This window comes from Delphinapterus leucas, unplaced genomic scaffold, assembly GCF_059928025.1.
Source record: "Delphinapterus leucas isolate spDelLeu-1000000601 "Yukka" unplaced genomic scaffold, BTC_Dleu_Yukka2 spDelLeu_asBTCV2_sq62, whole genome shotgun sequence".
NCBI lineage: Eukaryota > Metazoa > Chordata > Mammalia > Artiodactyla > Monodontidae > Delphinapterus > Delphinapterus leucas.
In genome coordinates this window covers 913,368-929,810 of record NW_028322271.1, presented here as the reverse complement: position 1 = coordinate 929,810, position 16,443 = coordinate 913,368, and the positions used below count along the sequence as shown (strand labels likewise).

The 16,443-nt window shown below is 38.5% G+C and overlaps 1 protein-coding gene across 25 annotated transcripts in view; it reads left to right on the top strand.

The window, feature by feature from the left end:
- LOC149743871 (uncharacterized) overlaps positions 1 to 16,443 on the top strand; it is a 164,399-nt gene that overhangs the window by 28,289 nt on the left and 119,667 nt on the right. For 9 of the 25 annotated variants that reach the window (XR_016391691.1, XR_016391693.1, XR_016391686.1 and 6 more), the window contains one exon: positions 3,536 to 3,799. The exons of the other annotated variants lie outside the window; for them this stretch is intronic. Coding sequence is in view for 1 of the 9 variants with exons in the window: in XM_089906092.1 (XP_089762218.1) it covers positions 3,536 to 3,799 (264 nt within the window). In the remaining 8 variants the exon portion in view is untranslated. The remainder of the gene's footprint in view (positions 1 to 3,535; positions 3,800 to 16,443) is intronic. 25 annotated transcript variants of the gene reach the window in all.

Sequence of the window (16,443 nt, the reverse complement as noted above, 5' to 3'; positions counted from 1 at the left end):
TACCGCTCCCTTCTTGGGAAAGAAGGCAACACTTCTCCTAGAAAAAGTCACAGGTTCATAAGCTGGCTTGTATAATACGTTTGGAGGAATAGTGTGTCTTTTAAGCAGAGCCTATCTCGGCATATAAAATAATTTTTACCTACCATTTAATGAAATTAACACTCGCTTTGAGGCTAGGTCTTTTGCCATTTGACTCCTGGATCACGTCTATGGATATATTTTTTTCTTGAGACGAAGTGTGAACCCAATATAGTATCCGTCATTCAGTCTATCTAGCTGATGTACATCATCTGAAGCACAAGCTCCCTGAGGCCAGGCACTTTATCTGCTCTATCAGTGTAGCCCTGATGCCTAGTGTCTAGCTTTTGGAGATTCTTAATAAACATTTGTACTGAATAAGGTATGTATATGGTGAGCAAAAGTTGGCTTCCCATTCTACAGTCAAGAGTATCCCACTCATGTTCTGTGAACACTGGATAGCAGAATCTTACTATGTTATTTTTCTGTTCCCTTTGCAAGTTTCCTGAAAGGGCATTCCTGTCCTTAGAATGTCCATCTCCTCCCATCTTCCTGGAGAATAACTCTTCTTTCTTAAATACTTAGCCCCATTATTGACTCTTTAAGATTGAATGTATTACCTCCTTACAAACAGGAAAATGCAGTGCTTTTTTTTCTTTTTTTCGACAATTTATCACCAGAAAATTATTCTAACACCTGAAATTCTGGACCTAAAATGCCTGGACTGGTGGTTCTCAAAGTCTGGTACCCAGACCAGCACATCAGCTGCACGTAGGAATTTTTAGAAGTGAAAGTCTTGGGCCCTGCTCCAGACCTACAGACTGGGACACTCTGGGGGTGGGGCCCACTACCTGTTTCAGCAAGCTCTCTTGGTGATGCTGATGCATACTCAAGTTTGAGACCCACTGCTTAGACCTAGAGCTTAAGGTTTAGGCTTTGGACAGATCTGAGTCCTAAACACTACTGAGACACTGGAGTGACCATGAGCAAGTTACTTCTGGGAACCTCTTAGCATCTGTGTGCCTTGCTTAGCTAATAGTGATTTTAATTAATTAGAATAATGCACACGGTGTACTCAAGAGAGTAACCAAAGCATACTTTATGTTCCATAAATTCTAGCTGTTTACCATTATCATCAATCAGAGCTTACTGACACATCCTGAAGACATTCTTCTAATAAGTGTAATAATGTGGTTTGTAAAATTAACAGCTTAGAAGAGCATATTACGAAGTTCATCAGACAGGGTCTCAGCAGGAAATCAGGGGTACATCAATAAGGATAAATTGAGCCCAATGTAGAGAATCAAGAGATAGTGTAGTGCCCTGGGTTCAGTAAAAGTGTGGCTACTTTATAGGAGATGAAAGAGAAAGGAAGCCTTGCTGGAGAGAGAGTCCTCTCCAAAGATGCTGTGATGCCCCACAGAGAAGCACTATACGTTAGTTGGGGGATGCAGCCAACTCCCAGCAATTTGGCAAGAATTAATACCCTAACTTCACTCCCCTCCTTCATTCCCTACAATCTTCTATTGGTACTCTTCATTGGTGAGCCAAACAGAAGCCAGAGCAAGGACACTTACTAAGATAGGCCATGCAAGCCATCCATATAGAATTGGGTGGAGAAAGGATGTGGAAGGGCAGATAGGACATATTTCTCGCAGGTGGTGAGCGAGCTGTAAAATCACTCGCCCTTCTAACATCATTGCCATTGCAGGAGCACGGAGGAGCCAGTGGTTAGTTCTGACTTGGCAGATCCAGGAGACTGCAGGACAGAACTGGTATATGAGTTGGGCTTTAAAGGTAGATTTGAATTTTAATGGAGAGTATGGAGTAAGAAATGGTGAAGAACCAAGGGAAAGGGAGATTCATTGCAAATGGAGAAAAGAAAAGTGGCATAAAGACAAGAAAAGTCAAGACTTATGGAAGAGATAGCAAATACTCTGCGTGTGACTGGAGCAGAGAATGGGTAGACGAAGGCTGGAAGTTAAGATGAAGTCATCCTTGAATAACATTAAAGTTTCCTCCTTTAACCTCAATTTCCACCTTCTACTCCCTTCACTAACATTGGAAAATTAAAAGTGAATTTGACTGGGTTGGTGGCAATGGCAGTATGAAGCAAAGAGAGGAGAATAAGAGTAAAAAATTTAGTAGTACCTTGGTGAAGCTGGGTAAGTGATGGGTGGTGGTGTCACGTCAAAGCATGGGCAAGTGATTGTGACAAATATAGGCTTATTTCTTGACTATATGACTTCAGTTAAGGTACTTAAGCCCTCTAGGCTGCAGTCTCCCAACCTGTAAAATGGGGATAAAACCTCGCTTCCTCCAAGGTTTCTGTGAGGATCTAATGAGAAATGGAAGTAAAGAGTTGAGTCCAGCAATCAGTTTTTAATACATATAAACTAATGTGAGGATAAGGGTAAGAATACTTGCTATCATTTATTGAATACTTATTATGTGTCCAATATTGTGCTAGTCTATTTACATATCTTTTCTCACTTAGCTTTCTTTTCTCTTATCTGCCTTTCTATAGGCAAGAGATAACTGATGGCTCAGTTATGAGGAAACGCAGTTGTGAGGAAAATGTCAGAGGGAAAATGTACCAGAAAGTTAATTCCTAATGGATCTGTCAGCCTTAAACAGAGCATGTCTGTGCTAAAATATCTGTGCTAAAACTACTCAATTGGACAAGTTTTGATAAAGTATTAACTTAACGAATAGGCATAAACAGCTTGGAGCTTTTTAGGGGGTATGTGGTAATATTAGTATTGGTGTGATGACTTTTGAAAGTTCTATGGCGTATAGAAGTCAAAAAGAAGACCCGGAAAGGGGGAAAACTCTCTCTGAAAGTTATTGGGGAAGTCTGGCTAGTAAGACTCCAAAAGGGAGAATCAGTAAGAGGCCAGGTTATTCATAGGCCTTCTAAGAATGTGTCCATGAGAAATATTTACAATGATTGGATGCCGGAATAAAGGAGAACACTGGCTCCATAAATGGTAACTTATTTTCCACAAACAGGCTAATGATAAAAATAATGAAAATCTGATGGATTTTTGAGAGTTTCATTGACCAAACTGAGACAAAAGTACGTAACAGCTAGATGCTCATAGTTTTAATCAGTTTACTTTGGAGTCAAGCAAAGATAGCACCTGAAATGGTAAGGGACGTTTATGCAAGGTCACAAAGATTTTTGGTGGTGCATTTGGGATATAAACCCATTTCCGTAAGAATTCTTTCGGAAGTCAAATGTTTGCTTGTCAAAAGTAGCATGAACTTACTTCCAGGAAAAGTTCCTAAGAAAAAATAATTTGAGTAATGAAGAACACTGATGTAACAGTTAATTTAAGAACCCAGAAACAGAGGTAAAGAGTAAAGCAAGTATGGGTTAAGAGTCTGCATAGGCAGAAGGAGCGGAGCGGCTGCTGCTCAATGGCGGAAAAGCGGCCGGTGTTCTGACCGCTTCGTCCCCCTAGCAGTTGCGGGGGAGTTTCCTGCCGGCGCGGCTGGAGTCTCTGTTTCTCAGGGTTCGGTGGCTGGAAGATGCTCCAGAGAGACGAGGCTGCGGCGGAGGAGGTGGCGGCGGCCGAATCGGCAACGGCGCTAGGGTGGAGAGAAGGCGGCGTGCGGGGCCCAACGGTGTAAACAGCCCCGGAGGCGGCGGAGGCGGTGGCCAAGCCCCCGAGGGGGAAGCGGCGCCTCCTGTGGAAGCCTGGGCTGAGTGCAGCAGAGAGGTTCTGCGGCGGGCGCGAGCGGACGCCCTAGACCTCGCCTCCCTCCCTCGCCCCAGGTAAGGCCGCTGGGCGCCCCGCCGCAGGGGGAATGGCTCGCGGGCACCGCTGAGGCCCCGGACCGTTTTCGGGGTGCCGCCGAGCTGCGGCCGGGACCTCTCCCCGCTTAATCCTCGCCTCTTTCCCTCGGCCGCGGAGCCCAGAGGAGCGGGACGCCGGGCCTGGCTCCTGGCTAGGTCCCTTCCCCAGCCGCCGCCTCCGCGCTCGGCCGAGGCTGGGAGAGGCTCGGGGCAGGGAATTTTAGTTTGCTCCAAAGCCTGGAAGTAAACTGCTTGTCCCTGTTCTCTGCGAGCATCTCTTTCACCTGAAAGCACTGGGGCTACTCCAGGCCGTAACTCGTCCCTTCCTGGTGCATGCCTGTTTGAAAACACTACCTTTTCCCATTTGTTTCCTCATTAGCTTCTGCCTTCCTCTGCGCTCCATTTCACTTCTTCGTTAAATCTTCTTTCTCGCTCTTCTGTCTACGCGTCTCACCACCTCCTTCCTCCTTAGCGACTTTATTTAAATCGTTTCTCTTTTTCTTCTCAAGAGACTCCGGTCTTCTCTTCCCTGTCTTCCCCAGCAGTCCTTTTCGGATGTCATTCTTTTTACTAGTGAAGTTCTTAAATGAAACTGCTATCGGCAGTATCCCAAATCTACCAGAGGCCCATTAAGAATAGACTCACCAGCTTTAAGTGGCAGATCAGTTTCTGATTTCACCGAGCCTAACATCCTTTTTAAAAAATTGTATTATTAAATGTAGAGTGTGGAAATAGCCCTGAAGCTATTTTTAAAATGAAGGGCTCAATGAGTGTTGGAAATAGTTATTTCATTTTTTCACGTTGCATGACCTCTAATGTCAGATTGAGCAGATCTAGAACATTTTTGCCCATCTTGTCTGGCAGAATGCTTCTGAAGCGTTTTGATAGCGGCTCACATTCATCACTATTCAAGTTGGCTTAAAAGCAGTTTGAAAACTTTAGAAAAAAGACATTATGAGAACAACTAGGAAGCTGTTTTGATGAAGTCACTGTTAAATACCTTTTAAAAGAGGCTTCACATGTTTAATGTATCAAAATAAAGTTGGCGGGGGTCTTGTAAAAAGGATTATTTAGGAATTTGAGTAGTCTTAAGAGTTATGTAGCTATTTTGGGAAAAACATTCTTTTTCTGTTAACAAACGTTTACAACTCCTGTGATGTGAGAATTACCGAGGTTTACTGTGGGATTAACACAGGAACTCATTTTATTTGAGCTACTATATGGATGCAGAAGTGGTAAATTGCTCAGGTTAGAGTAAATCAGTATGTAGAAGAAAAAAAAAAAACAAGAGTCTGCATAAATTCCCCTGGAAGGGGGATATGGTCAGACATGGCAATTTGAAAACAGTGAGTCACCAAAAGTAAAAGTAAATTACAAGCTGTTTTGGGGGTCTTCAAGAGAGATTTTATAGATTGACCAACAACAGCAGCAAGGATAAAATATAACGCTGTCATGTAGACTGCAGCCTGAAAAGAAAGCATTGCAGAAAAGCCACATCATCCTGAATTTATATTTCCGTGCATTTGAACAGATTGGAGAGCAGTAAAGTTGTTTTAAGAGCGAGTGATTTAAGTCAGCCAGCTTGTGAATAATACAAGATATTTTTGCATTTACATTAACTTATGTCCATAAATAATGAACTTTAACAATGAACAAAATCCATAATCCTGATAATGCTAAGAAAACTGGAAAGATACCTTTACCTTGAAAAGACAGCATAAAGAAGACAGCATAGAAATTTAGGGAGATTGCAGTTTTGGAAAAATTATATTAACATTTATTAGCTGCTACAGCTTTGAAATGTGATGATTTAAAGAAAGAGGTAGACTGTTGATTTCTAAAAGGTAATGTGTTGGCTGAAAGAGAAGAGAATCTTGTTGAGACCTAAAGTGTTCTTTTAAGGATATATTTCAATGTCATTTCAAAAAATAAACACATTTCCCATAACAAAACAGTGAGGTTAATGGAATAATGCAGGTGAAAGCTTTTTGGCCCAAAGGAGTTCCGTCCTTTGGAACAAAGTTTTATTGTTGAACACACCATGACCCAGGCCGGTGAGTGCCAGCACAGTGGCTGTTTTTACAAGATCTGGTACAATATTCACAGTAGTTCTGGCCTTAGCACTAGGCAAGGATCATTCTTTTTGTATCTTCCCGATTGCTTCCTCTACAGAAATGGGATAATCCCTCCTCTTCTAAACTGGAAAGTAGTTTCTTCCCTCAATAAAACTAGTTTCTTCTCCAGGTTGAGCTTTTCCAACTCTTAGAGGTCTAAAATGAATGATATGAAACATAACTATATTTGCATCTATTTTTATTTAAGAGTTCTCTAAGGAGATTTATCTAATTAAATAGGAATTTCCTAAGAGATGCCAAAATAAACAATCAACAAGTTTTCTTTAGAGATAATATATATTATATAACAAGATCCACCTAAGAGTTAAAATATAAGTAGGTATACAGTTTAACTATTTGAAGATAATTTTTCTTCTTACCACTGAAGCAATAAGCAGGTAGTAGTACAATTTGGGGAAAACAATATTTCTGGCTTTTGTTTTATTTTAATTTGTGATATTCATGAGATCTTTTGTGAATCTTTTGGGTATATAGTAAAATTCATGGGTTTTTAACTTTGTATTGACTCGTATTTTTGTAGGTTTAAAATTTTTCTTCTGGCTTTAATTTATACTATCTCCTTTTACTTTTTCATTTAGAAATAATGTATTTTTCTCAGGATTGCAATCTCAGTGCAGTCCTCTACTTTTCTATCTCTTAGACGTCTACATTTTTGTCTAGTTAGTACATTTCTAGTGTTTTATACAATTGATAAGAACTCTTTAATCTTATGAATTCTTTATATTTTCTCTTTGGAGACAAGACTTATAGGGATTTCCTTGGGCTTAAACTAGAAAGAAAAACGAATTTGCATATGAAATGTTGAAGGCTTTGTTACAAAGTGGGTTAACATTATATGTATGTTTGAAATAAACTACTTCAACCAGAGCACCTAGCTGTTAGCCTCCAGATTAATATCTATCATAAAATATGTGCATGCTTCCAACACATGGCATTGCCTCCTATTACTGCATGTCCAGGAGAAATTGTTTTGTCTTGTAGCAAAGGGCATTAGCTCTTTGCACTTTTTTTTTTTTTTTTAATGACAGCTATCCAAAAATCAAGCTGAACCCTTGTATATGAGGACAGAAAAGGACAATTTTTAGACAGGTCTAATATCCAGTTGTACATTTCAGTCACTTAGAGAGAAGGCTTAGACCCCTGAAGCCCAAAGTCACAGGTTTTTTAGGATTATGGTGGTGTATGCCTCCAGTTTATAGAAAAAAAATGCGTTGTAGAAAGTCCAAGTTAAATTAGGACTAAAATCCAAGTTAAATCTAGAACTAAAGTTTTACTGCCCCAAATACTTGTAAACTCTAGGTTACTGCTCTGTTGTCCATTTCATCAGTTGCAAAATATTCAAGTTAGTCTTTCAATGCTAACAAGAACATAAAAATGCATTATGTCTAAAAGCAGAACATGAATGCCAAGCCAGATCTGCGCATTACCTGAGAGTTTGGAGGGCCACCCAAGTGGCATCTACTTGTTTGCTACTGACCTTCAGTTAGACTTGCTCAAGAATTGTTACCATGTAATAACATACACCTTATGTACTCTTGAGTTTATTGAAAACACACAGCAAATGTGCACACACACACACACATACACACCAGCACACCAGCACGCACCTACTCTAGAGCCTAGAATTTTAAGAGTCAGAACTTTTTACTTGCTTCTGGATTAAGATGGACCCTGTATTTCCTCAGCATGCTAATTAGAAACTCTATAAACAATTCAAAACCAGCTTCTTAAAATTCTGTTTCAAAAAAATTGATGTTAAATATTATCCTCAGAGAGTTCTACTGTGACTTTTCAAATTGTTTTTTTCTCCCTTCATGGGATAAACAGTTAGGGTTTCTTTTTGTTTGTTTTTTTATCTCTCATTGTAAAAAATTCTATCTTAAAAGCTGATTTATTATTTCTTCCTTAGCATGGATGACATGGGAACAAAGCTGATATTTCATCAGTCTTGTTTTTATTTAAGTTGAAAGGTTATATATTTCTACTATCTACTGCAATAATGCCAAATATTTTTATAGTGCTTGTAAAGCTTATGACATTATTTTTTTAGTTTGTATTTAAGGCATTTACTCAAAAGGGACCATATGCCTCAGTTCATGTTACTCTATCATCAGTGTGTACGGTCACTCTATTTTCTAATACTTTTAAGATTGGTTTTGGCCCCGACGTTCCTCTGCCAGATTTATTTCCTTTATTTTCCCCTATATAGCACCATTTGGGCCATTTAATATGTAATTTCCCAACTCACCTTTCATAGTTATTTTAAACGTGTATATATTTGAAATATCGAATTGTTTTGTATTTTCTAATTTTTGCAAAAGTAGTATCGACTAAAAATCACATCCTGTTCTTTTATTTTTTCTACACAAAATTATTGTTTTAAAATTTGTGTTGCTCCATAGAAATTATTGCTTCTGGCCACTGTCTAATATTCCACCATATGTTAATACCATGTTTTGCTTATCCATTACCCTGGTGATACATACTTAGGCTATTTTCAACACTTTATGTCCACCATAAGGCATTAATACACTCTTTCCACATGTCCCCTTGAGTAACAGTGCAGCTGTGGAATGGCTGAGGTGGAAGTCATATATATGCCTTATTTCACAGATTCCTCCCCAGAATAGCTGCACCATTTCCCCCTCACCAGCAATACTTGGAATTTCTCTCTTGCCATATCCTTTGTCACCACATGCTGTTAATCTGCATTTTTAAAAATTAATTAATTTATTTTTGGCTGCATTGGGTCTTCGTTGCTACACTCAGGCTCTCTCTAGTTGCAGCGAGAGGGGTCTACTCTTCGTTGCGGTGCGCAGACTTCTCATTGCAGTGGCTTCTCTTGTTGCGGAGCACAGGCTCTAGGCGCGCGGGCTCAGTAGTCGTGGCTCCCAGGCTCTAGAGCGCAGGCTCAGTAGTTGTGATGCACAGGCGTAGTTGCTCCACAGCATAATTTGCATTTTAACTTCTGGAAATTTGGCATGTGTGGGTTCATATGAAGTAAGGTGTTTTAATTCTGCATTGCTCTGATTCTAGAAAAGTTAGGTCTTCATATACTTTCTTGCTATTCATGTTTTCCATTCTATGAATTGCCTATCATGACCTTCGCTCATTTTTCTATTGAGTATTCTGTGTCTTTAGAGATGTAGAAGTTTTTGTATTCAGATGTTGAGTCCTTTATTGGGTTTTGGATAATGTATATGTCTTCTACCCATCAACTGTTTTTCAGTCTGACTTTGGTATCCTTTATTGTACATAAAATTCTAATTTTTTATTAAAGTATAATTGATTTACAATACTATGTTAATTTCAGGTGTACAACGTGGTGATTCAATATTTTTATAGATTATGCTCCATTGAAAGTTACTATAAAATATTGGCTATATTCCCCATGCCCTACAATATATCCTTGTATCTCATTTATTTTATACATAAGTTGTCTGCACTTCCTAATTCCCAGTCTGTATCTTGCCCCTCTCGCTTCCCTCTCCCCACTGGTAACCACTAGATTGCTTTCTATATCTGTGAATCTGTTTCTGTTTTGTTGTATCCATTCATTTGTCTTATTTTTTAGATTCTACTTATAAGTGATATCATTACAGTATTTGTCTTTGTCTGACTTATTTCACTAAGCATAATACCCTCCAGGTCCATCTATGTTGTTGCAAATGGCACAATTTAATCATTTTTTATGGCTGAGCAGTGTTCCATTGTGTATATATGGCACATATTCTTTATTCATTCATCTGTTGATGGACACTTAGGTTGCTTCCATATCTTGGCTATTGTAAACAATGCTGTTATAAACACTGGATGTGGGTGCATGCATCTTTTCAAATCAGTGTTTCTGTTTTCTTCAGATATATACCCAGGAGTGGAATTACTGGATTATATGGTTGTTCTGTTTTGCTTTTGTTTTTATTAACATCTTTATTGGAGTATAGTTGCTTTACAATGGTGTGTTAGTTTCTGCTTTATAACAAAGTGAGTCAGCTATACATATACATATGTCCCCATATCTTCTTCCTCTTGTGTCTCCCTCCCACCCTCCCTGTCCCACCCCTCTAGTGGCTACATCAGTTAACATTCCCACCAACAGTGTACCAGGGTTCCCTTTTCTCCACATCCTCGCCAAGGCTTGTTAGTTTTGTTCTTTTTTATGATAGCCATTCTGACATGTGTGAGGTGATCTCTCATTGTGGTTTTGATTTGCATTTCCCTGATGGCTAGTGATGTTGAGCATCTTTTCATGTGCCTGTTGGCCATCTGTATGTTTTCTTTGGAAAAATGTCTATTCAGCTCTTCTGCCCATTTTTTTAAATCAGATTTTTTATATTAATAAATTTATAATTTTAATATAGTTAAATTCATCACTTTTGCTTCATACAATGTATGTTTCTTTATTTTTCAAAGATCTATTTCATCTCTTACCCTGAAATCACAAATATATTCCCTTGCAATTTCTTTTATTCTCTCTAGATTTTATTTTTCACATTTAGATATTAAAACTATTGTATTTTAGTTTTGTACATTAGGTGGAATTATATAACATAATGGTTAATAGAATGATTTCTGTGGGGTTTAAGTTCCAGCTCCACCATGTACTTCTTAGGCTAGTCATTTTATCTCTCATACCTCAGTTTTTCCACCTGTAAAATGAGGATAATAGTTTATGCCTTGTGGATTTTTTTGTGAAGATTAGGTGAGCTATATAGGACTGGGTACAACATAAGTGATATCACTAGGTTAAGATCCAGTCTCATATCTCTTTTGAAAATGAGACTGTTTCCCCAAAAGCTGTAATTCAGCTTCCTCCATTGGACTATGATTCCATCTCTTTCATGTGCCAACTTCCTCTCTGTATATAGCTCTATTTCTAGGCCACCTGTTTGATTTGTTTTCTTGTTTGCTGTTTCTTCCAAGGGCATCACACAGTTCTTATCTATCATGACTTCCCAATATATCTTAATGTGTAGGGCACATTCTCCATTTTGAGCTTATTTTTCAAAACTACCTTAGCTGTATGGAGAACTTTATTCTTCCAGATACATTTTATTTTATTTTATTTTATTTTAATGTTTTTATAGGAGATAGAGCAATCTGCTCTTTTTTTTTCTTTCTTTTTTTTTGGCTGCGTTGGGTCTTCATTGCTGCATGTGAGCTTTGTCTAGTTGCAGCGAGGGGTGGGGCAGGAGGCTACTCTTTGTTGTGGTGCACAGGCTTCTCATTGCAGTGGCTTCCTTTGTTGCGGAGCACAGGCTCCAGGCTCGTGGGCTTCAGTAGTTGTGGCTCGTGGGCTCTAGAGTGCAGGCTCAGCAGTTGTGGTGCACCAGCTCAGTTGCTCCGTGGCATGTGGGATCTTCGTGGACCAGGGATTGAACCCATGTTCCCTCCATTGGCAGGCAGATTCTCAACCACTGCACCACCAGGGAAGTCCCCCAGATACATTTTAGAATCACTTTTTTATGCTGTCCCTCAAAAAAAAAGAGCTTGGCCTTTTATTACAGTTGCATTTAATTTTATAGATTAATATAAGGACATTTATATTATTATAGTAAGTCATCTCATCCATACCTGTGATATATATTTCTTTTACTCATGTGTCCTCTAATAAAGTTTTCATTATGAAGATTTTCTGCATAATTTATTAGGTGAAACCCCATACTCTCTATAGGTTTTGTTACTATGGTAAATTCATCTTGTATTGTATCTAGATACTGATGCTATGGAGGAACACAGTTGATTTTGGTGCATTAATTTTTTTCCAGCCCCTATGTTGAGCTCTTTTCTTAGATTTAATAGCTTATTGATTTTCCTGTGTTTCCAATGAAATACATAATCAAAACAATCTATAAATATGACATTTTTATCTATATTCTTCTAAACCTTCTCTCTCTATTCCTCTCAATACACAGCTCCGAAAAGGTCGGTTCCAATAGACCAGTAATGTTAGAAATCTTTATCTCAATTCTCTCCTTAAAGGAAATGCTAATTTTTTTAAAAAATTAGTAGTATAATAATTTTTGTTAGTGTATACATGTGCTATGTATTTTTGGTATATAGCCTTTATCAAGGAAAGATAGTTATTATTTGGATCTAGTTTTATAAAATTTACCCTACCCAATAGATTTTGAACCTCATGGGATGCTTTTTATCTCTTCTATCTAAAAAGAATGATGATACGATTTTCTCCTTTTATTTAACTAATACAGTGAATCACATGATATGACTGGCTGATACTGAACCAACCTTGCATTCTCAAGGATAAACCCACTTGACCAAATCGTATTATAGTATAGGTTAGCTTTTGCTGTATTACAAACCACCTCAAAACTTAGTGGCTTAGGGAGATCAGCTTGGTGCTTTGTGACCACCTAGAGGGGTGGGATAGGGAGGGTGGGAGGGAGGGAGACACAAGAGGGAGGAGATATGGGAACATATGTATATGTATAACTGATTCACTTTGTTATAAAGCAGAAACTAACACACCATTGTAAAGAAATTATACTCCAATAAAGATATAAAAAACAAAACAACAACAACAAAAAACTTAGTGGCTTAAAATAGCAATTACTTGGCAATTTGGGACTGGATTCATCTGGGTAGTGTTTTACTTTCGTTTTTTTCTGGGCTCCTTCATGCAGTTTTAGTCAACTGATGGATCAGCTGAGTGAGAGCTGGTCTGAGACAGCCTCACTCACAGGTTTGGTGGTTGGCATGGGCAGTGGGAGCACCTGGTCCACTTGTCTTCAGAACCTAGTCGTCGGCAGCTGAGCCATCAAGCTCTTTTGCTATTGTCTCATCATGTGGGTTGAGTATGCCAAAGCCCAGTCCTGCTGAAGTGGTGACTCAGGAATGAGGGTGTCAGAAGGGGATTGTACCATAATTTTTGAAACATCCTATCACAATGTTTTTAATATACCTTAAAACTCTGTGGAATAATATTTAGGTTTTTGACTTATATTTTTAATAAGGAAAATTTGATTGTAATGTGTTTTTATATTGCCCCTGTTTGGTATAATATTCTTCTTGCACCTCTAGCCCCATTATTCTAGCTTGGGGTACTTAAAATGTATTGAAGGGGATAGAAATGAGTATTGCATCTTAAATAAAATAGTCTTGGACAAGTGGTTCCCACTTATCACCGAGGTTGTTCAACAGGCTGCACTCTCACAGTGGACTATTGAACCCTTATGCACACCAAGCATTACATCTCACTTATACCTTACTAGTATTCTTGTGCTGGTTCCTTGATTTTAATTTAAAAAGTAATAAGTCCTTGAAAAAATACAAAGTAAGAAGCAAAAACCCTCCATCACCCTAGTCTCTTTCCCTCACAGGGGAAGCAACTATAAAGTTAAGATGTCAATTAAAAAATATTTACAAGATGAAAATGATTCTTAAAAGTCCTTGGGGGCATTTAATCATTGAAGGGTATGCTGAAGAAGGTAAGTAACAGTTTGACCTCCAATCCAGAGACTATTGGCAATAAGTGTAAACAGTGCTCTAACAACATGGCCCAATAGAACTATAGAACTAAAGAAAAAGCTAGGATTAGGATTATTGGGCCCAAATTCACATTGTTCCTAATGAAGAACCTTAAAATCATGAAATATTGACTGATCTCTAATTCTAATTCTAAGTCATTCCAGAATGCTATTTTCTATGTCGAGGAGTGGAGTTTGAGAGAGAAATAAGAAGGAATAAAGTCCAGTTTGGTTTTAAAGAATCATGGAGAAATGAAGATTATTTCTTTCATAATTTCCCTGTAGATAGAGCTCTTCTATGACTGACTGTTTCACTAAAGCAGGGAAATACAGGGTGTTATCCAGATAATCATATCAGTTTACTTCCAGTCAGTCCTCTTCTGGGCAAACACATCTTTAACTTCATTTGTATTATATAGTATTTTAAATTATGAATTGTTTTGTCTTCTCAGGTCAGTTTCTTTTAGCCACGTGGGTTTGCTCTCTGTTCCCTCCTCCTTCCCTCTCTTCCTTCTCTCCTGTACTCCCTTTTTTATTAGTGAATTGGAAAGACGATTTCCTTATATATGCTAAACTATGCAATTGCAAAACCCAAAAATATAACGTTTTATGAAGAAGACAATAACGAAAAAAAATTATAGTGGAAAAATCTTAGGAAACTGGAAGGAATTTGGGGGTCTTTCTGTCTCGAAGTAGATTTGGAATGTGAATTTCAGGTTCTCTTTTTTAATGCAGGGTTGCTAGTTGAGCCTTTATTTTGTTTTCAGAAAAACAATCAGCTTACATATTTTTTTTAACAAGGTTTTCTTCACCTTTGGAAATTAGTAATGATTAAAAAGAATATTATATAGTTAAGTGATGTCTAATTTTTTTCCTCATGGGTTCACCGTAGTTCAGGTTATAGCCCTGATCTGTTTAATCCTCCAACAATCCTGAGAGGGAGCAAGGGGGCAGATGTTCTTTCCTCATTTCACAGATGAGAAAACTGAGATTCAAAGATTCAAAGTGAGGTTAAGTGCTTCTGCCAAGGTCATTCTGTGAGGTGAAGCCGGAGCCAGGAATAGCACCTCATCCTCTTGTTTTCTCTCATGTGATTCTCCATCCGCTGACCCACTCTCACTATAAAAACACACTGTACCAGGCCTCACACAATCCCTGAAACGTCCTTTTAGTAGGACACTATGGTAGTGACAAGATTGAACAGATATAAAGAATGCTGTAAAAAAGGACCTGTCTTTTTTGTTGACTCCATCCCATAAACTTCCACAGCCACACTGCATGAGAAACATGAGGCATCCATTAAGATCATGTTCCCATTAGTTCCCAAAATCTAGCTAGAACTAGGTTTTGCAGAAATTGAAGACACATCTTGTGGCCTGACTGTTGAAAATGAGCGTCTCAGGAGTCAGAGAGGCATTGCTGCTCAACGAAGTCAAGAATGCCCTTTGCTAATTGTTTCTCCTCCATTTCTGAGGGAATTTAAATTCATGATCGGCACCATATATTATACTTCAATACTATTCACCATCCATCTTGTACGTATTTGCAGGAAAGAATGTTGCCCAAGTCATTATATCCCGCCATGATTCACAGTCGTATGACCTTAGGTGGCAGCTCAGCAGGAGCTTACCGGTGCCTTAAATCATCCCTGTTGTGGACATACAAGAGCGTGACCTCCGACTTCCCAAGCTGTCTCTTCATGAAATGAAAATGGAACTGAGAGTTTAGGGGAACGTTTTGAAAGTGTCTGGCTCTTGTAGTCATCTAATGAGGTCCCTCATTTCTAGCTGCTAAGCATGCCCTTTAATTGGTGGTCACTCGAAAATCAATGATAATATAACTGTCCAACTCTTTGGAGCTATTTTTCTCTCTGCTTTCTGTCTTGCAAGTGCACGATAAAAGAAACCACCCATTCAGCCATTATCTTGTGTCACTTACTATTCAGAGATCAGTCTTCCTTTATGTGCTCTTTCAGGAAAGACCTGGGTTGTATTTTTCACTTGCCTTTCAGGCAGAGAGTAGAGTCCTTGGCACAGATTAAGTCCTCAAAAATGTTAGATGCGTGGATGGGTGGGCAGTGGATTGCAGCACATGAGCAACTACAGTAACATTGTGATTTTTTACTGTACATGACAAGGAAATGACCTCAGTTGGGGAAATAAATGCCTAGCACATATGCCACCACTTTCCCCTTCCATCTTCATTACAGTCCTTACTAATCTATTATGACATTTTTTCCCATTGGGTCTAGACATGACCTCAGGATGCTTGTAGAATATAAACAGTCCTGTGCAATGTAAACCTTGTATAATGTAAACAATGCTTTACTGTTTGATTTGAGTTGGGACACGAGAAGAATCCTATTTTCCGTCCATAACATACACGTTGGGAATAATAGCTAATGCTTATGTAAACATATAGATTCATAGGATAGAAAAAATAATTTTTAAGAAAAGACCTAGTACAGACTCAGGGGGAAAATATATGTTAACTTGATTATAGAAATTTGGTTCAGCCACTCAGCTTCAACCTTCAAAAATCATGTCACTTTTTATTTTAAACCAACATATGAATCCAAGGTATAGCAAAATAAACCATAAACCTTGCAGAACAGGGCCCTTCTAGATACGATCTCGTTAGGACCTGATTCTCCATGGTTGTATCTACACAGAGGGGTAATGCCAGGTCCCCTACTGGGAAGTTGAATTGGAGGAAGAGATAGACATAGAGGTACTATGGATAATTCTAGACTGACATGGTCATCGAGCAGTCCTATGAAAAATAATTTCTGGTGAGTATAGAGTAAATCAGCAATGAGAAATGGAGAGGATTGGAATTAAGTAGACTCATCACTAGTCCGTGGTTATTACCAGTGTAGCAGTTTAGCAATGAATTACTCAAGGTAATTGGTGCTAGGTAGTCTAACAGACACTCCTGAAAGCCAAGTGTCTTAACTTAATAAATGTTTATTTCTCTTGTCAGAGACCAGTGTGAATTAGGT